A 21,158-nucleotide genomic window follows, 5' to 3' on the forward strand; every position below is an offset into this window, starting at 1 on the left:
TTCTCCATCCTCGGCCTTCCTCTATTCCTAACACCCAATTCAAGCTATCAAGTACCCCAGGCTCTTGTCACCCCACTTTCTTCAAAACTTGCTCTTGGGGGCAAGGAATGCCATGCTTTCTTTCAAAGCTAAAATAATAGTTTTTGAAAAATTTTTTTCTTAGATCAAAGTTCTTTCTTGGAATCTACTATGTAAAATAGATAACAAGTTGTATCTATTCTGTTTGAAGCTAGGATGGTGGCTGCCCCCATAGACTTACTTGTCAGATCTGATCTCCCACTTGGAACCACTCTTGCCTGCCCAGAAATAACCTTAAAGGATCAACAACTAGTAAGGTTTAATATCTTTACCTCTCATACAAGGGAGTAAATCTGTAGCTGAAATTTAGTGGGAGAGATATTTTGAGACTAGCGTGTTCTGGCTGATTCCTAAAATCTGACCACCTACTGTACATACTTAGAAACCATGGGCTGTGCTATTAACTTATAGTGGACATTTAAAATTTTCTTTAAAAAATTATTTTCTTAAATGCACCTTTTCTAGGATAAAAAATATATTATTTGATTTTTTTCTTTGTCCAGGTACCATTTAGACTGATGAAATTTAACAGTTATACAATTTGTTATAACATATATTTTCATTTCCTGGGACAAAGTTTAGTGGGTCCTTACTTATTAAATACTGTTTGAAGACATCAAAACACCTTTTCTTATATAGTATATAGTATAGATATACAAATGCATTTTGAAATTTTTGTTGCCAGAGTCCCATAGTTTTAATATTTGTTTTGTGATTATCACACTTTAACTGAATATTAGGGTTAGACATGTTTACTGTTTGATTTATACTATATTATAGATTTGAGAAAATATAGAAAACACGGATATTCTAAAAACCATCTTGATATCTATAAAAATGGAAAAAGTAGCAGTACATTTATTTGATAAGGTATACATAACATTAATTCAGTTAGAGTTGATTTTCTATTTTCAAAGGTAACTTTGAATTCTAATTGGATAAAGATTTTTTTCATGACTCATTTGCTGCTTATATAAGAAAAATTTTAATTTAATTTTTGTGTTCTTTGACTTAGACAAAAAGTCTACTGTAAAATCCTTTTCTATGTCTTTAAAATTTCCCATATCGTTTCATTTATTGGAATAGGGTAATTAAAAAGATCATGGCACTTGATTTCTAAAGATTTCCCTGCCCCTTATGAGTATTTCTGCCTTGGGGAAGTTACTTAACCTTTCTAAGAGTCATCTGTAAAATCCAGTTGCTTTGAGGACTGAATGAGTTTGTGCACATGACAGAGCATCCTGCACTATGAATTACCACGCGTGTGTGTGTAGCAGATGCTGTGCCACACTCCTCAGATGCCGTCTTCAGGGCTGAGATACCCCTCACCACCCCCACCCCCCACATTGCCACAGCTGCATCCTTCTTGGACAATTGTTGTCCATGTAAAGGAGCTGCTTCTCCTAAGATTATGTCCCCACCCTGGCGAAAGCCAACATTTGACTAGGGTACAGGTACAAAGACGTGGCTATCTTGTCTCAATTCTAGACAAGGCTGATGGACCATCTCAGCTCTACCACTCCCACTAGAGGCCTCTGTTGCAACTGTGTCTCAGTTCACCTCCCCGGGCATCCTGCTTCCCTCACTCTCTCATCAGTGTTGCTCCTGAGAGCGCTCCCAGAAAACTTCCTGCAGGCGAATCTTGGTCTCAGAGTCTGGTTCCAGGGGACCCCAATCCAAGATAACATGTAAATTAGTTCAGCACGTTTAATTATATTGACCTGAAAGTATGCTAGATAATTTAGTGTAGCTATTTTATATTCCTTCTCTTCACCAGACTTCTAGCAGTAAATCCTGTTACTGTATGGACAACCAACTTTTGGTAACACACTGTGGTGTCATTTTTCTATTATTGTCTCTTGACAGCATTGCATCCTGAGGCATTTTGAAGCTTAGGTGTTTGGCCTTCTGCTCACGCATAGAAGAGCTTCCTGGGTGGTCTGCCCAGTGGTTACGGAGAGTTTGGGAACCTGCTGTTCCCCCACAGCTAGCTCTTAACCAGACTTATAGCATTAAAAGCCAGATGATGGTACTGAACTAGGTCTTATACATGTTCTTAAATAGATGTCGTGAGTGATGCCAGGAAAGTTCATCAAAGAGCCACATTGGCTCATAACTGCCAGTGAGGGTCAGCTTTCCCTGTATAGTTTAAGTTTTGATCACCATCTCTATAAAATCTTTGCAATAAATACAATTTTCTTAGTAATTTGTTGTCAGTTTTATATTCCATATTAACAGTTATATTTACATTCACTTATTTCACAAATACTCCATATTAACAGTTACATTTATATTGATTTATTTACATCCATAAATGCAGACATCATGTTTCATAAATACTAGCCTATCTACAATGTAAAGGAGCTCTATCCTGATCTGTTCATAAACCCAGAAGTGAACAACATTGCTCTGAATAGACAACAGAAACCAGCAATTTCTCACCACATCCATTGTTCTAAGACATTGTCATCTCCCCTTCAAGTTGCCTTTGTCCCCTACAGTCTGCTCTGATGATAGCAGCCATAATGATCTTTTTAAAAATGTAAGTCAGGGCAGGACATAGTGGCTCACACCTGTAATCCCACCACTTTTGGAAGCTGAGGTGGGAGAATTGCTTGAGCCCAGGAATTTGAGACCAGGGGCAACATAGTGAGACTATGTCTCAAAAAAAAAAAAGTCAATCAATCCTTTTACTGCTGTGTTCCAAATGTGGCAGTGATTCCCCATTTCACTGTCCACCCCTGTTGCTCTGATTTCATATTTACTTCCTCTGCTCCGTTCACACTGGCTTCCTTACAGTTCCTGCTACATACTGGACATGTTCCTGTTTGGCTTCTTTGCTCCAGTGGCTCCCTCTGCTTGCAATGCTCTCCCTGCTAACTCTCTCACCTCCAAATCTTTGCTCAAATCTTTCCTCTCTTTCAGGCTTAATCCTGATCACCCACTTCATATGGTGACCATCACACTCATCCTAGGCCTATATCCCCTGCCCTACCTATTTTTTTCTCTTTTGTATACTTTCCACCTCCTTACCTACCGTGAAGCTAATGAAACTTCAGGCCCCCCTCCCTACTTAGTTCCTATGGCTGTAAAAGGAATATGTTTTCTTTGGGCACAGTGGAATGTAATTAGAGTTTTTCAGTCACTTCTCTGTATAGTTTATTTAGTGCTAGCCATTTTTTGTGTAGGAAGAGGTTCTGGGAAGACAGTATCTGCTGGCCACATAGTGTATTGCCTTATGACTGGGTACTAGATTGCCTGGCACAAAAGGACATGGATGGGCAGCAGAAGAGAAACATAGCATGAAATGAACAGAGACAACGAATTTGTAGAAAATTCTACATTTTACAGCTCATATTTTAAAGAAATCTGATTGAGGTTTTCCCAAATTTGGTATTAAGTCTAAATATTTATACAAAATGACCAATAAAGTTGGGAAATCAAATGAAACTTTTCTAATCAATAATAATTTTTTTGTTTAACCATGCTAGAGGTTAAAATTATCTTTCTGTTCTTTTTATGGAAAATGTTACAGAATTACCATATGAAAGGGTGATCAAAGACAATGCAGTAAAAAGTGTCTGTAATAAAATAAGCTTTGCATAATGAAACTAGTTTGTGACTTTTCTAAATATTTAATGTGTTTCCTGTATGTGAGTTCTTTCAAATTTGTAAGTGGTGATTTCTTTTTCTTATTCTAAATGAACGTTTCTTATCTAGTTTCACATTTTTAGTTTTGCGTTCTTTATACTAAAGAAGGCCCACTAAATTGTATAATCTTCAGGTTTCACAAGATCCGGTATACCCTGAACACACTATATTGTTACTCTGTTCTGTTTATTGTTTATTGTCCATCCCTCTCTGTAATCCAGCAGAGGGTAAGCAGCTTAGAAACAGGAATCTTAGTTCACTTATGCATTTTAAGCATCTGAACAGTGCTTGGCATTAAATATTTCTTGAATGATTGAATTAATTACCAACATTACAATGAATCTTTGGTATTAATCTAATTTAATTTAGTTTAAGAAAACTAAATGTTGACATGAAGAAAATTAAAAGACTGTGGCATATGGAAAAAACAAATGCCCCCTTAAAATTTTGTACTTTGTATAACCAAGGGCATAGAAGTAAGTTCTTATTCCTAGGTGTTTTTCAGCAGTCATTAGCTGCCCTGTATTTCAAGAGGATCTGTAACAATATTTTTAGGTTCATTTACCTCGCTTCTCAGCACCCTAAACTATGTCAGCTGGTTTTTTCAACATCATCCCACTCCAAGGGAAAGAATTTAACTTTAGAGCTTTAGGGAGGTGGTGTGCTGAGAACCACTGGGAAGCCAACACAAAAGCCAAATTTTCTTAAGATAAAGATCAGCCTATAGGAAAATAAAGGGAAACTAGTTTTTATTTTCCCATACCTAGTCAATTGTAGACATTCTCTGCTCAGAGATCTATCATTGTTTAAACGTTAGACATTAGAAACTTTAAAAACTCATCATCTGAAGGAGGAAGAAATATGTATAGGAATTGAATTTGAAAAAACAGATAAAATATGGAAGTTAAAACTAGAGCTTAGCCTTAAGAAAAACAGAGTCTTAAAGGATTTTCATTTGGAGAATTTTTGTTTTCATGGACACAAAGCAAAAACACATTTTATGAATGACTAGTGGAAAGCGAGCCTCCTTTCAGTTAGACAGCTATAAAACATATATTTTTTATGCTCTTGTAGGATTTTTTGAGGTCATAGCCAATTCTTATTTATTTATTTTTGAGGACACTTTTCTGGACGTAGAAGGGAAATCTTATTATCGGTAGTGAAGAAAGCAGTCAGCTAATGAAGGTGTTAGGTGCTGACCAAGACCTCTCTGCTTTCTCAGTTTGGCAGTTAGCACTTGCAATGCTATTTTCTAGAATATCATTTGCTGCACTCTGACTCCGTGTCTAGCAAGTCTTGACAAAGAAACATCAATAAGTTCTCCAAACAGAGATTTTTGTCAGCACTAACCTTGCAGAATACATGCGTCTAGGATTGTGACCTTCGTTGCTAAATTTCTCTGTTGTTTTGTTCCACAGTAGGGCCCAGAATTGATTATTGGATGGTCAGATTGTCCTCCCACATTATTTCCCATGAATTTGCAGGCAAAAGTTGGCTTAACAAGGTTTTTAACAAAAGCAAAGAGACTTCTTGCTCATAATTGTGGATCTTTACTTGGAAAAGTGGTTAAAACTAATCTCAGTTAGGAAAAGAGAATGGAGGGTTTGCAATATCAGTGCACCAAAGAGCTGTAGTGTCTCCACGACACTATCAGTAGCTCAGTGAAAATCACTGAGTGGGACAAAAGCTACAATTCTTAATATTACTGCTCTCTTTTCAATTTCATTTTTTGCATAAAGGCTAAAGAAGGGTTATTAAAACACATTACTTGCACAACCAGGTTAAGACTAATTAAATACATTTCAAACTGTCTCAAAAATAAAAAGAAAAGATCATTATCTTTATTTTTAAATAAGCTATTCTCCTGAATTATCTTCTTTGCAAATAGCACTAGAAGTAAATCAAATGGTTATGGCGATGTGATGGGCATATCAGAAAGGGAAGAAAAGAACTTTTGAGAATAAAAATAAAAAGCAAGGGTTTAAATTATTCATCAGCCCTCTCTCTCAGCCTTCTTCCTTTCTTGCTTTGTGAATGGCACACCCCACATGGATCCCCAGCGTGGTCAGAGGGGTGGTGTTCACTCCAGTGAAGCCGTCCTGTCAGAACTGGTTTATTCGGATCCTTTTGACCAGAACGTTTGCCAGCATTTTTTTTTTCAACAAGTGTTGCATAATGCAATCTTATGAATTTTATCTCTGTTCTCAACAACTTGTTGGATATATGCACTAAAAATGGATGACTTTCATCATACTGTTATGCAATAAATCTGTCAGATTGAATTTCCTTTTAGTAAGCCAAAAGATGAGCTGAACACTGATATATTTTAAATATAAACCAAGGATTGCTCAGATTATTTGTGGCTTTGTGTTTTTCAAGAAGAATGAGATTAACTAGTTAATATGTGGCTACCTGACTTTTTTTCTGTTGCTTGCTCATTTAAGCATCTGCTGTGGTCAGTCATTCTTCCTTGAATGTCTTCATTTTATTCTACTTTAAGATTGTAAGGTATGCCCATCAAATTGGACACTGAGACCAAAAGGAGAAACAGGAGCTGTTCTTTATGTTATTCTTCTAGTGCTGTTGATTTTCATTGCCAATTACTTGCATGAGCTCATGCAGTCTCTGCTGTGTCTGGTTCCTGTGTGCATGGCTCTCAGTTGACCCAGTACCATGCAAAGAAAGAGCTGCCTAGATTTATATATGTATAAATATATAAATATTTGTATGTCTGTGAGTCTGTATTTTTTTTTATTTTTGAATGTTTATTTTTCAGGTATTTGAAAACGGTAAAAACACTGGAGAGATCACTGTTTGTATCAGTAAAAAGGATTTGAAGTCTAATAGCCCACCTCAAACTGGCAATATGATGGAAAGAGTGAGTTTACTGGCTATTTGTTTATTGTGAAAGAAAGGTGTCTTTCACATGACTTAGAGTTAATTTGGACAGTTGTATCTTAAAGGTTTCTTCTTCTTCTTCTTTTTTGTTTTTTTTTTTTTTTAAGGAAAGAAAGAGAGAGAAAGAAAGAAGAGAAGGAAGGAGGGAGGGAGGGACAGAAGGAATGATCTATCTTAAAGGTTTTTTTTTTTTTTTAAAAAGACCAATGCTTGCCTAATCTATAAAGGCTGATATTCTAAAGATTGACTTCTGAATTTCTTAGGCTCTCAGCTTTATTATAGTATTAACTCCTAGACTCTTACCTAATAGTAAGATAGCTGTATCTTAACCTTCATTATGCTTGTATTTGGAAATTTGTCTACATTTATCCCTGGTTTTGATACATCAGGATTTCTCTCTTGTTTATACTTTAAAAAGAAGTGATATGATGTTAAGTGAGGATATGTTCTGGATCTGGAGTATTTCTAAGCCCCAGACCCTGCGAGTGACACGTAGCCTTGGTCTTTACCACTCTCACTGGGAGCCGGTCCAGCTGGTTTATCTTCAGCACTCTTACCTTTTTCTATTTTCCAGACAATTAGGATGTTTCCCAGGCAGAACCAGCATGTTCAGGGTCTTTATTTTGGGTCTTTGTCTCGCATAAAAGGACACTGAACACCCTGTTGTTTACAAATTGAGGTTATGCGCCCGAGTGCACATCAGTGTTTTGGGCTCCGTTGCTTTGCCTTTGTTCAGAAACTTGCTTCTTTCCCCTCTCACTTTAGTTCAGCACCCACAGACTTACCTCTCCTCGTGGTATCCATTACCTGGCTTTACAGCCAATCAAAGAAGTTGTATATGAATTGGGAGCCTCTCATTGGATCAATTAGCTATTCCCAGAAGAGACAAGGAGATGTTACTTTGATTATAGAGAAGGATCCTGAGCCTTGACGGATGTTTCTTTTTAACACCACATCCCTGGTTTATAAAAACCTTCCTAGAGTTTTAAACCTATCTTCCCCCTTTTTTATATCAGAATACTTTAGTTTTTGGCTCATGTTAAAATAGGAGATGGCATGTATAATATCTTGTATAAGAAGATAAGAAACTTATCTTCTAGTATATAGAAACTAGTCTATAGAAACTTTTAATATTGACTTACAGACACTGGAATTGACTACACTTCACTTCTATATGCAAGCAAATCTGGTGGGGGAGGGCTTCTATCGGGGCATTATAAAGCTTTTTGAGAGAGCTCTTGTGGCAACTAAGGACAACTGCTCCCTTGTGTGGACACGTGTCTCAATCACTAGCCTAAGATGTTTCACACTCTTCTCAAGTCACTAAACAAATTCTTATCCTATAAAGTCCTGGTGATGACAGCTTTACAGATAATGGGTGAAGATTATCACAATTTTTGGTTGCCACAGCCAAGCCCTAACCAATGACCTACAGAGGAAAGGCTTGGGCCCTCACCTCCTGTGGGCTGTTGAATGCTCATCTTTGAACACCTAAAATGCAGTCTGTCACCAAGTTGAGAAAAAAGAGATTGCAATGCAACTCCCATGGAAGTGAACTTGGTTAAGTGGTCAGGCGCTCACGTTCTGTGTCTACCTCACATCCCTGTCCTTTGTACACACATTTCTTTCCCAGATCAGGCCTTAAATCTTTTGTATCTTTCCCCTTTACAAAAGGTGATGCCTGTAAAGCAAAATCCCTGTGATTTAAAAAATGATCAGCATTATGTTTCCTGAAATAATAGCAAAGCAACAAAAATAAGCTCAAGGTCTGAGATGCACAGAAATAGACACAAAGCTTTAGAAATACAATCCATTGATTTTTAAAACATGTTTGCAGTTTCAATGGAAAAAACCTAAAACAATACAGACTTTTGCTATTCTACCACCTTGGCCTATTCTACACATTCATACCCTTAAAAAGCATAGTAATTATAATTTTTAATTCAATTGATTTGGGCTAGCTGAGTGAGAAGTATTAACTTTAACGACATGAAAACATGTGTCATTATTTCCAGCCTTTCTGATGTTCAAGACAAAAAATCTGGCTAAGGACCTAATGAAAACACTGAAGTTGGAGATACTATTGTTTATCTCTAATAGGGACAAAGCCTGATTCTTAAGCATTCTATAAATACTATTTCTGATCAAAGGAATATTTCGAAGGAAGTATTTTACTTAGTCAAGAGTTTAGAGCCGTTCAGTGAGACACCTGAGATGTATGGTAGGCCAGCAACTTCCCCTTCTTCCCTCCAAGCCTCAGCACTTAGCACTAATCAATACACCTTCAATGAGAATTAATAGAGCAACAAAAAGGGGTGGGGGGCTGAACCACAGCTAGGAAGAAAATATCACAACTATATCCACATTCCTGCAGAGATTGCAAAGAAACTAGAAACTGAGAGACACAAGAACTGACAAAGGAGAGATAAAAGGAAGCCCATGACAGCAGGTTGGGGGAAGAAAGGAGTGATGGATGGATAGGGTGGAGTGCAGAGCGGGAAAGAGCAGAGGCCAGAACACTGAAACAAAGGTGATGGAGGATAATGAAAAATGTCTCTTAAAATGCCATATGCAGCACACTTCTGTTAGATTTACTTTCTGTTTGAAGTATGTCCTAACTCGGAAATATCTCCATAATTCAGAGACTCTAAATATAAGATAGAAGCAAATACTGACAATGCTATTATTTAAAACATTAAATGAAGCTTTTCATACTTCACACTTCAGTGATGTCTTATTCACAACTCGGAAACATGCAGTACTGAAGATGCTCACAGTTGTTTTTCATGGCTTATAATTAAGATGCATCCAGGAAGAGTTCCAGGTGAATCAGCTTAGGCTGAAAGTCACATTTATTTTTGCAATCTTGTGCACAGTGAATTGTTCTACCATTAGCTACCTGAGGTTAGTTAGGGACAGGGAGATTGGCGATTGTAAACCTTGAACAGGGTCTGGAAGGCCCCTAACAAAATGTGTGGCTAAGACAAGGAAAGCATAACCCTCATCAAGAGGACTGTTACCGTGTGTAGAAGCTAAATGCTCTTTCTATAAGACTGTCACATCTGCTTTCAGTCCTGGTGCCAAAGGGTCAGAGCTCAATCACAAGCCTGTGGCACCCCCTGCTGGTTAAAAGCCCATGCTCATTTTGTTACTTTACACTGAGCTAAACATTGCTGTCATTTCACATTCCTTTTAACATTCTATGTGAATTTAATTATTATTTGTTTGGACTTCATTTGTTACAGAGTAGAGACCATTTATTACAGATGTTCACATTTGAGGTAATTTCTTTTTCTTCATCCCTCCCCATACCCCCACCAGTTACTTCTCCAGATTCATCAAAGACTTCAAGGTTCTTCCATCAATCCTCCAGGCCTCAGTATTTCTTCAATTCAGCTTTTTGATGAGCATGGTCAAGAAATTAAGAATCCACTTTTGCTGAAGAGTGAGCAAAAAATTTGGGTCTCGTATGGTAAAGCATACAGGTAGGAAGGAGGCATTTTTTTCTCTGTCCTCAATCTTTCCAGGGTGAGCTAATTTAAAAGAAGAGTTGAGAAGCCAAGTAGCATCCTTTATGAAATTGTAAAAAATTTTGAATTCCAATAAAATTTCAGGGGTGTTTTTGTGAGGCGGTATTGTTTATGGAATATGACATCTCTCTCTCTCTGAGTTTCTGTCTTAATGCCTTGTCATAGTTCTTGAAGTCTGCTTGTCAGCACAGCAAGAGGGATTTGTTCATGTCTGAGTAGTCACCTTAATGATAGCAGATGGAAACGCCACGGGGGGCTCAAGCCCATCACACTGTCATTGTCACACACTGCCCTGACCTGCTTCCACTCCTCTATTTTTTTTTGTCCCTTTTTAAAGGAGAAATGGATGGTAATTGAAAAGGATCTTAAGCAAGATTTATGAAGCTGTAGACAACATGATTCCCCACTATCTCTCTCTGTTTTCACAAATAAAGTCTTAACCTTTTAAGCACCAATGACAGGACAGCTAAAGATAAATTGGTAAAGCTGTAAGCCCTGTCCTATGAAAGTTATGCTCTTCAAAAGCGCCTTACATTATCCGACGATAATTACTGGTTATTGCTGAGTGTTGTGTAAATTTTTGTAGATTTGTAAATTCCTGCATAAAATTATCTTCATTTCCAAAGAAAGAAAAGGGCTATGGTATACAGCCATGGATGAGCTGGGCTGTTGTGTTGAATATCTTGGGAATTTATGCCTATTTTGACTGAACACATCCAGCTGAACTCTGAAACTGCTTGTCAGGAAACTTAAACACACTTTTCTGCCTATTTTAAATTTCTTTTAGTTTATTACTTAGCTCTAGAACAGAATAAGGGAAAATAATTTTTCATCTAGAGTATAATTGATCATATACTAATTATAATGCAAATAGCATAAACAGATCTAAATCTTAGCAAAATAAGGGCTGATTAGATTTGCTACCTATTCAAATAGTAAAAACTTCAAATGCTGAAACAAATCTACTCAGAAATCCTTAAAGGTTTTGGAAGAAGTTGGTAGAGTAAATTGTGGGTCCTGTGTTACAAAATTTTATTTCATTTGTCCCAGGAGAGTGAAATTAAAATATTTAGTGATTTCTTAGGTTGTGTCATTTATGAAATTAAAAATACCTATAAGAATGATAAGCTTTTTTCCACAGGCAAATTTCAAATACGATTCATTTGCATTGTGAGTAGCACAATTATTTTTACACATTAAACACATTATTTTTACAATGATAACAACAGTAATGAATTTTAAAGTAGCAAAAATTTTTGAATAATTTAGCAAGCCCTTACAGTTGCAAGGAAAGGCTTTAATAAAATGTGTGCCATGAAATATTCTTAATATCATTGTCAAATTGAAAGTAATGACAAATTTTGACATTTTTAACAATGTTTTCTATAATATAGTATTGTAATAAGATCTTTTCTTATTTCTTATTATTACTTTTTCTTAACTAATTGGATCATATTTGTGGAATAATTGATAAAATGCCAAGAATCTGAATATTCTAAAATCAGTTAAGGATTAAAATTGGAGAAATTTATAAATACATATATTTATTTATATTTCATTGTTACTTTAATAGGATAATGTATTTTTTTCTGGTTTGAATCCAATCTAAAGCATCAGGAAACCATTACAGCATTTTGTTACTATTGGAATTTAAAACAAATTTATGTCTAAAACTTTATTCCCATCTAGTTTAAAATATATTGAGAAAATGTGTAATATATACTAAATAAATGGTATTCATTTTCAGGAAGTAATTCTAATATGTCTAATTTATGTTGCTATGAGGGGGCAGGGTACTCATTTGCAAAAGATGATTTGCCTATATCTGCTCTTATTGTGAGTCCTTTAATTATATTTTCCCAAAGTTTTTATTTAGAAAAATTTCAAATCTATAGAAAGTTGGCAGAATGGTTCAATGAGCCCCTGCATATCCTACACCTAGGTTCACCAATTTAAAGAGTTTGCCACATTTGTTTTACCTCTATTATATTTTCCATCTCTCTTTCTCTCTCAGTTTGAAAGTAATTTCAGAAAATTGTTAATATTTCACTCTTAAATGCTTTAGGTCATGTAACTGGAGAACAAGACATTCTCCTAGATTACCAAATTATAAATCTGACACGGTCAACAATAACACAATACATTTAATATACAATCTATATTCAAGCTACCAGAAATGTGTTTTAGAGATTTTTATAATCCTATATTGCATTTAGTTATTTTCTTTAGTTCTTTTTAATCTAGAATATTTCCTCCATCTATTATTTTTTAGGAATCCAGGCATTTTTCTTATAGAATGTCCCACATGTGGGGTTTGTCTGAGTGTTCTCTTATGATTAGGTTCAGTTTAAATACTTTTGGCAACAAGACAAGAGGTGATGTGGTTGAGTCCTTTATTTCTATAGCTAAACAGCCAGTCTTTGTTACCAGTTTAGGGAAAAATGGTTCATAGTTGACATAGTGTTTATTCTTTTAATTTAAGATCAGTTTTGAATTTGGTTTTAATTCCCAAATTCACCTAAAACAATGTGCTTAATAATACATACTATGAAAATCGAATCAGCATAGCATTTAGTGAACTCACCAAAAAAAAAAAAAAAAAAAATCCCACCTTGTTTGTAGCCAAATAGTAAAGTTTAATTTAATTGTCATTTCCCAAGATTACTATGGATGTATTACATTGCAGTTATCAATGAAAAATGAACATTGTATGAATGACGATTGTTTTTCATAATGAAATACTTCCCTTTTATTATTGAAATTATTTTTAAAAATCACATGTCGCAACTATTCTTTCATATTATAGATCAACGAAATAAACTGAAATGTACATTTCAGGTATTAATATGGGATACCAAAATAGTGTTATCACCATAATGTGAAGTTCACTTATTTCTGGAGTTATTTAGACACTAGTATCATAAATTTTGTTATTTATTTGTGCTTAAATTTTAGTATATGTATAATTCTGCAGATACCGTTGATTTTTTTTCTTCTGTTTTTCAGATCTCCACTAAATCGTGTTTTGTGTTTGACTTTTGACCGAGTGACTGCATTTGCCAGAGGTGGCATCATAGTTGCATATAAGACCTTTTTGGATGCTAATACTGTTCTGCTACCTGGATGTGACAAGTAAATTAACAAGTGTTCAGTTAGAGTAATATAAATCACCTAATTCAAGATTTCCCAGAGTGAGAGATTTGAAATGCTAAAAGTACTCATCTGAATTGTCTTAAATAAGCAATTATTTATTTTATTGACTTATTTCATGATATGATGAGGTAGTGTCTAAAAGACTTACAATTAACATTTTTTAGTTTTAAAAAGGTATGTAGGGCAATGAACAGAATATAGTTTTTCCTTTGGAAAGGTAACAATTTTGTTTGAAATCTAAAAGTTTTTTTGGTAGTTTTTTTAGTAGTTCTTTCTAAATTCCATTTAAAATGGAACTGTATGAGTGTTCATATTTAAACATCTTATCTGATGACAATCAAGTTAAAACATAAGCAATGTGTTGGAGGCTCTGTGGGACAATGTGAAAAAGAACAGAATGGGACTTAGAAGATCTCACAAGGTAGCTGTCTCATTTCTGTTCATGATTGTTCATGAGAAGGTGGGTGTCAGTTTCTTATTTGTAAATAATAAAAACTGGCATTTACTGAGTGTAGACCCCAGGCCAGGCAGATACAAATGAATTGGGTAAGAATTAATTTAAACTTCAAAACAATTATTTTAATTCCGTCATCCCCCATTACTTTACTATCATTCTGTTTTTCAAAGGCATAAACCAGGGCACAAAATAGTGAAGTAATTTGCCCAAAGTTACATAGCTAGTATGTGATATAGCCAGGATTCTTTTTCTTTATTAAATCATAGCTGTGTACATTAATGCGATCATGGGGCACCATACACTGGTTTTATAGCCAGGATTCCATCCAAGATTATCTGTTTTAGGAATCTGAATGCTTACCCACTATCTAGCACTGTTCAATAGAACTTTCTGTGATGGTGGAAATATACTTTGTCACAATCGAGCATTTGAAATGTCATTAGTATGAATGAGGGAATGAATTTTTAATTTTTCTTAAAATGAAATAAATTTAAATTTAAATAGTGGCTAGTGATTACCACATTGGACATTTCAGCACAATACTGATATTATGTTGGATTAGGTAATCCATCTATAAGGTACCATCTAGCTTTAATATTTTATAGTTTAACATATTTTAGTTCTCCTTAATATACAGTTGAAAATGCTGAAATAGAAGGCATATCCAGAGGACCAAAAGCAGTTTGATGTCAGAGCAGTCCAGCTTTGACAACCTATTGCAAAATGTGTGTAGAAGGACATACTAGTTTTCCTTGGTAGTTATTTAAACAACAGGTCTAGCCCTTCTCACCCCCCCAGTGACTGCTTGTACTTTCTGCAAAAGATTTGACTCTATTTCTTCTTGTTCTCTTTTTCTTTACAGGTAGAAAGTCAGTTATCTGCATTTTTTTTAATAGACGTTTTCCATTTATAAGATGTATTTTGTATCCAATAATCTTTCCCTAAGCTGTTAAATTTGACTAGATTTTCCCCTTCAATTTTTAGCTAGAGGTTTCTGTTTTTAGTTCATGTAGTCCCCAGGTGCAATAAATACTGTTTTCCCTAAGTATAACAATGTGAAGCTGCCCTTATTGAATGCAAACTGATTTTGTTAGATAATTTACTTTTTGCACTACATTTGAATTTTCTATCATTTAAAATGGATCATTTGAAATCTTAATGTATTTCTTATTTGTATTTCTCAGAGTATTGATAAAAATTGCTATTCCCAGTTCTAGGATTGATTTGTGTTGAGTAACATGGTGCGTGGTATGTCCTATGTTATCCAAGTTAACCCAGATAATTTTTTTTAGGATGAAAATCAGGTCACTTTTAAATTTGACTGAATTGAGAACAAAACCCCAGCCTCTCCAGCCTGCTTTGTCAATGTACTCATGTGACTGTGAGGCCTCCTAAGGTTCTCTTAAAAATATTAAATTACCATTTTAACACAACTGTTATAAGTATAAAAATATCCTTTATTATTCATAGCCTAGTGTATATATTTAAAATATAAACTTAACAACCAAGATAATAACCACAGGTGACTGTGTAAGATTGAAAAACATTGTTTTTTTAATTTTATTAATAAGTAATTAGGCATAGTATCTCCCAATAGCATAAATAATTGCAAGGTTAAATTTTAAAGTCTTTTATCTCCCAATTATAGACACCAAGAGATTATGAACTATATAGTAGTTTTTTTCCCTCTCACTAGTAGAATATAATATAACATAGGTTGTTATATCCTGGTAAAGAGTATTATTATTAAATGCATATTGTTCTAATGAAAATAATTTAATGTTTTGTTTTCCTTAGTTGGGAAGTTTGTGAGGGATTTCCAACTAATTTTAACTGCACCAATGAGCAGACACCTGAGCAGTTTGAAAAGGTGAACTTGGAGAATCATTTCCTACGAAACAAGGTCTGATTTTGTTGGACTTACTAAAGTATATTTTATGTATCAGACAGTCAATATATGGTGACTGGGTGGGTATTTATGAAAGCTTTTGTTAAAACCATATGTTATTTTTACAATTGTTGGGGCAAGTTTTATTCTTTACTTCTTGTTAATTAAGCACCACTCCAAAACTGAAACAATCTACTGCATTCCTACTTGAAAAATTTCTACTTGAATTATGTCACATGAGTTCTATTGTTTGGCATATTTTCTTTGTACCAGCTGTATTAATAAGTTGGAGTTGTTTAAGAGTGTCTTCAAGATGACTGTTATTTCTCTGTACTTTAGGGTCTGATCTATTTGCTCTAAGACCGATGTGTCTAAGGAATTGGGTTAGAAAACCCAACTTATGGCAACCCAATCAGGTTTATTTATCAATTTATACTTAGAAATTTATCCTTCTAGTGAAGAATTCTTTTTTCTCTGCCTGAACTATAAAAGGTATTTAAAACATGTTGTTAAGGAAGAAATAATTCTTTTGTTTTTCTTTGCTGGCAAACTCTGTGTGAGGTTTTTCATTTCAGCAGCATAACCTTTAGTTTTTGAGCAAAATTAAATCAAAACCAAAAGGCATACAGAGATGCCTAAAGAAAGTAAGACTTTCTGGGCCCTTTGTTTTTTCGCCAGTAGCATTATTATCTTGCTCAAAAATGTGTATGCTTAGCTATTGCCTATTGAAATTTCAAAATCTCATCTGGTCTTCATTGATTTCCATGATTCTCTTCTAATCTACCCCCACTCTCAATTTATTATAGTCAGATTTAATAAATCTCTGTGTGTGTGCCATAATATGCTTTTCATTCTGATACCACGTGCCGTGGCTTGTGTTACTTTTTGCCTGGGATATACCCTCGACTGTTGCCATTCCTTGCCTCTTAAGGTTTTACTCAACTTCCTCTTCTTCCATGAAGCCTTCTCAGATCATCCAGAGAGAATTAATATCTAATTATTTTGTGTTCTCAGAATTCCTTTTTGCCCTTTGAAAATTGTTCTTAGAGTTTGTGTTTTCATATATGCATTTGCTTTAGCGTCTTTCTCTTTCACTAAACTGAGAATTCTTTGGACACAGACATGCCTTAACTCATTTTTGTATTTCTCAGTGCTAGCACAAAGTCTTGAATGTAGGGCAAGGGCACAGTACATGTTTGATGAATGGACTTTTGTTTGTTTAGCTGTAACATATCCTTCAAGGCTGACTATTCTCTAGTATGTTTTTTGTTTGTTAGCCAAGCCAGATCATTCATTTATTGTTTCCTGAAAGCACTCGATGCTTTCTGTTATTATGCCCACATGGATTCCTCTGCCTGGAATTCAACCTTTTCTTCTTTCTTTGTCACCACCGTAGCCTTCTCTGTCACCCTTGTGCTGTACCATAGCACACTGTCTGGCATAGAGTTGGCATTCCGTAAATGCTATCAAAACCCTGCCCATTGTTTTAGCCCTATCTGACTCATGACTGCTTTGTGAAATTTTTCTTTACCCCAATTCCATCCTCAAACACCATATGATGTTTTTGGCTTTGGAACCCCATCATTGCTTCACTTCTATGCCATTTCCAATGACATTGAACTAGGCGCTGCTCCTCTTACAACCTTTCATACGTGGTCCAAAGTTGACCAGGCTCCAAGTTTGGGCATTCAAACTTGGGCTTACTTTGGGGGAGAAGGAGAGAGTGGTAGATTCTACCAGGGATATTGGGATCAGATCATGAAGGGTCTTAATTCAATGTTAGAGATTCTGATTATTGTTCTGGAGAAAACAAGGAACACATTGGAGATATTTAAGCAGAGGCAAGATCTGATCTGATCTTTCTATTAGAAAGTTAACTCAGGAAGTCCTTGTCTTATCCTACCTACTAGATTGACAGTTCCTCAAGGGCAAGGGGTATCCCTAATAATCCCTGTCTCTGCCACAATCAGGGGTGTCCAACATTTCTTCTTTTCTGCTGCACGCTGGAAAAATAAGAGTTGTCTTGGGCCATACATTAAATACAGAAACGCTAATGAAAGTGCCATATCCATCACTGCAGATAAGCAAAACAGGCCTCAAATAATCTGCATGTGGCCTGCAGGCTTCAGGTTGGACACCCCTGATAGCTAAACTGAGTTGAATTTACTAGTTAATGAATTCATTCACTAGAAACCAGCTCAAGACTGCAAAACAATTTTATATCAAAGAGATATCAGGGGAGAGGAACTCAAAGGAGGCTTTTCTGTTTGGATTATGTCAAAGTGGGACTTCACAGTGTAACTGTATTTTCAAATGTTGAAAAATGAAAGAATAACATTGCACGGTTGTTTTTATCATTATGAATTGGTTTTAATGATTTAGAAAATGAGAGAACACTCATCTTTTAAAAATGTTCATATGCCATTATATTTTTGGAAGAAGAAATTGGTTTTGCATACAATTTTAGTTCAACCAAAATGGTAGTGTAAGAAAGCAAAACATCTATAAATAGGCTAGTAAAGAGAATTTTTCAAAGACAAATGGCTTTCCTTTAGCTATGAAACCTTTAAAATCCTTTCAGAAAAATGTCAGCAATCATTTACAGAGGGGTGATCAGTACATTGGGAATAGTAATTTAATAACCTGAAAAGGAGCACTTTTAAAAATGGATTCAAGCTGAGGTGACAGATATCTATAGGGCATTTTATTGTAGAATCTTGCTGTTCAATGAGGTAAAGAAGACTCTAAGAGGATTACAACAGGGGTTGAAAAAGAGGAGGCAAAAGCCGATAGTCTTGATACATACGTTTTAAAATTGGCTTGAGATAGAGATATTAGTACCCAACCCCTGACTGTTCTTTTAAATCTTTTATTGACAGGTAAAACCTTTCCTACAGAGAAAAATTTGGAACATATAATCCCCATTGGTAATATGAGAGTCCAATGTAACCCTGACAATTACAACCTGTTGCTCTTTTATCCATTTCAAAACCAGATTTGGAATCTACTACACATCGACGATTTGGCATCTTTTAACAGCTCTCTATTGTTACTTAAATTGGCAACATCTTTAGACTGACTTAGTTTAAGGGCAATAAAATTACATGTCTGCATGACATAGATGAGATTTAAACTTCACGGTAGTTAATATAAAAGAAAACATTGAATGAGAAGAATAGCTTGAGGAATGCCTGGTTATGGGAAAATATAGCAGATAAATGGATGCCAGTGTTTGGCAGGTCATGTATTCTACCAAAATTATTTTGATCCTGGCCTTGGCTTCACAGATGTAAGCAGGACATTAGTGGTATATTATTGAATAGAAACAGCAAGAAAAATGCCAAGTCGTGATTTTAGAATTATGGCATACTATGAGTGCCAGCAGAACTGCACAACTACTGAATTACTGTAGTATTCTGACATTATTTTTTTTAATTACAAAAGAGGCTAGGAAAAGGCAAACAATACTTTCCTATTTCTTGACCGGAAATTCACTGATAATTAATATTTTCTATGAATCATTTATATACTGGGGCAAATGCAAAATTTTAGTTTAAGTTTTGAACTGATTGCCTTTAGCATATGACAGAGGACTTGAAAGAAAATCCCAAGTCCCTTACTTATTTTCAGACCAATAAGTAGTAGCTGTTTAAGGATTGCACACCTAGATCTTAGATATTTTGCCTTGTTTGGTTGCATAATTATTTCTTTGCTGATATTTTATGCTCTCAGAAATAATTGATATTTTCCATTTCTTGGCCTTAGAAGTGGGTGGATTGATCTGCTATAAAGTTAGAGCGTATAGACGATGAGAGGGAACAGCAAGGACATGAGAAAAGTGATTTTATAACTAATTTTTTATGGTATGACTTTAATTTGCATATAAAAGTATTAACCTTGGTCCTAAACACATTGTCAAAAGTAAAAAATCTTATAAAATTTATATATAATAAATAGTTTGGTCAGAATTAAGGTCGTGATCTATTAGCTGCTTTTTTCAAGAAAAATTTCTTTGTCTGTTGTTCTGTTCCTCAGTAGATCTTCAAGAGAAGCCCATTAATGGTTTTCTTCTATTCTGAATGTGTACACGATTATTGACAGCTACTCCACCTTCATTAGTCATTTGGGAAAAACAAAATTAAATGAGCAGTTTTAACTGTCACAGTGTGTGTATGCATCACTTTTTAAAAAAAATCTTTTTATTAAGTCTTTTGTACATATATCATAAATACATTTATGCCCATTTCAGTGTGTTGATTATTTGTACAGATTGGAGTGCTTACATCATACTAATCAGCATAGCTTTCATCTCATTTACCCATTTATAGCATTAGGACATTTGTGTCCTACGCATGATAGAACCAACTTGTACTTGCAATGTGCTCCATAGTTGTGGTCCCCCCTACTATCCCCTACTATCCGTCCCTCGCCCTCCCCTTCCTTCCTTCATCACAGCCTAAAGTTGTGTTTCATTTTTCATATGCAAGTGTGAGTTATTATAAATTGGTTTCACAATAGTGCTGAGTACATTGGATACTTTTTTTTCTATTCCTGAGATACTTTACTAAGAATATTTTCCAGCTCCATCATGTAAACATAAAGGAGGTAAAGTCTCCATTTTTTTTTTTACTGCTGTGCATCACTTTTAACATCAACCACTTCTGCTTCAGTACAGTTTATTCAGACAAGCAAAATGATAATGGTCATTTAAGGGAGCCATGTATATAAATATTCAAAAGAATTTAAGGGGATTTCTTTTTTGATTCTCAGTAGGGTTAAAAAGATTTTGTATCTATTTAGATATCAGTCTCAGCCTAAATGCTTTGGTATGCATGCACCTGTGCACACCCACGCATGCACACGTACACATACATATACATGAGATAGCATGTTACCACTCTCAGGTAACTTTTTTCCTGAATTCCAACTTTCATAGCTTTTAATTTTCCAGCTTCATTTGTTTGATCTAATGCTAAGCTATCAGATTAAATTAAAAAGATGAAGTCACAGGAGAAAAGTTTAATGGTCATTGTCAGTTTTAAGCATATCAGAACACGAGACTTGGCAGAAATTTTTTCTTAACAACACAAAATGAAGCTGAGTTAGTGGGCCTGGCTGTGTCTGGTCTATGCAGAATCACTTGGGAACTGTCCAGCAAAATATCTCTTGAAGAACAGCGTGGTATTAACACTGGGTGCCAGCCCAAGTCAGAGACAAAGAACCCCTTCGCTCTTCACCAATAAGCCAACTGTTAAAAGATTAAACCATGTTGTGGAGATAACAAGAATTTAGACGCTGGCAGCAGGTGCTGTACAAAGAAGCAGTTGGCAATGTGCTTCTTCTGTCTGACTAATTTCAGTCAAAACAATCTTCTGCCCAGTTGCAGAGGGGAGTTTTGAGTGTGATGGCAACTTGGAGTTAGGAGGTTGAGTAAGAGTACTACTTTAAAGCTGAGTCCTGTGGCAGATGGATTAATAGAATATGGTTTATTGTTATTCAGACA

At 35.2% G+C, this 21,158-nt stretch overlaps 1 protein-coding gene across 1 annotated transcript in view; it reads left to right on the plus strand.

The window, feature by feature from the left end:
- The window catches only part of DCDC1 (doublecortin domain containing 1), a 520,443-nt gene that overhangs the window by 280,784 nt on the left and 218,501 nt on the right, over window positions 1-21,158 (plus strand). Inside the window, 4 exon segments of the mRNA XM_053562883.1 lie at window positions 6,506-6,607; window positions 9,949-10,112; window positions 13,164-13,289; window positions 15,565-15,670. Of these exon segments, the coding sequence (XP_053418858.1) occupies window positions 6,506-6,607; window positions 9,949-10,112; window positions 13,164-13,289; window positions 15,565-15,670 (498 nt within the window).

This window comes from Nycticebus coucang, chromosome 14, assembly GCF_027406575.1.
Source record: "Nycticebus coucang isolate mNycCou1 chromosome 14, mNycCou1.pri, whole genome shotgun sequence".
In the NCBI taxonomy this organism is placed as follows: Eukaryota; Metazoa; Chordata; class Mammalia; order Primates; family Lorisidae; genus Nycticebus; species Nycticebus coucang.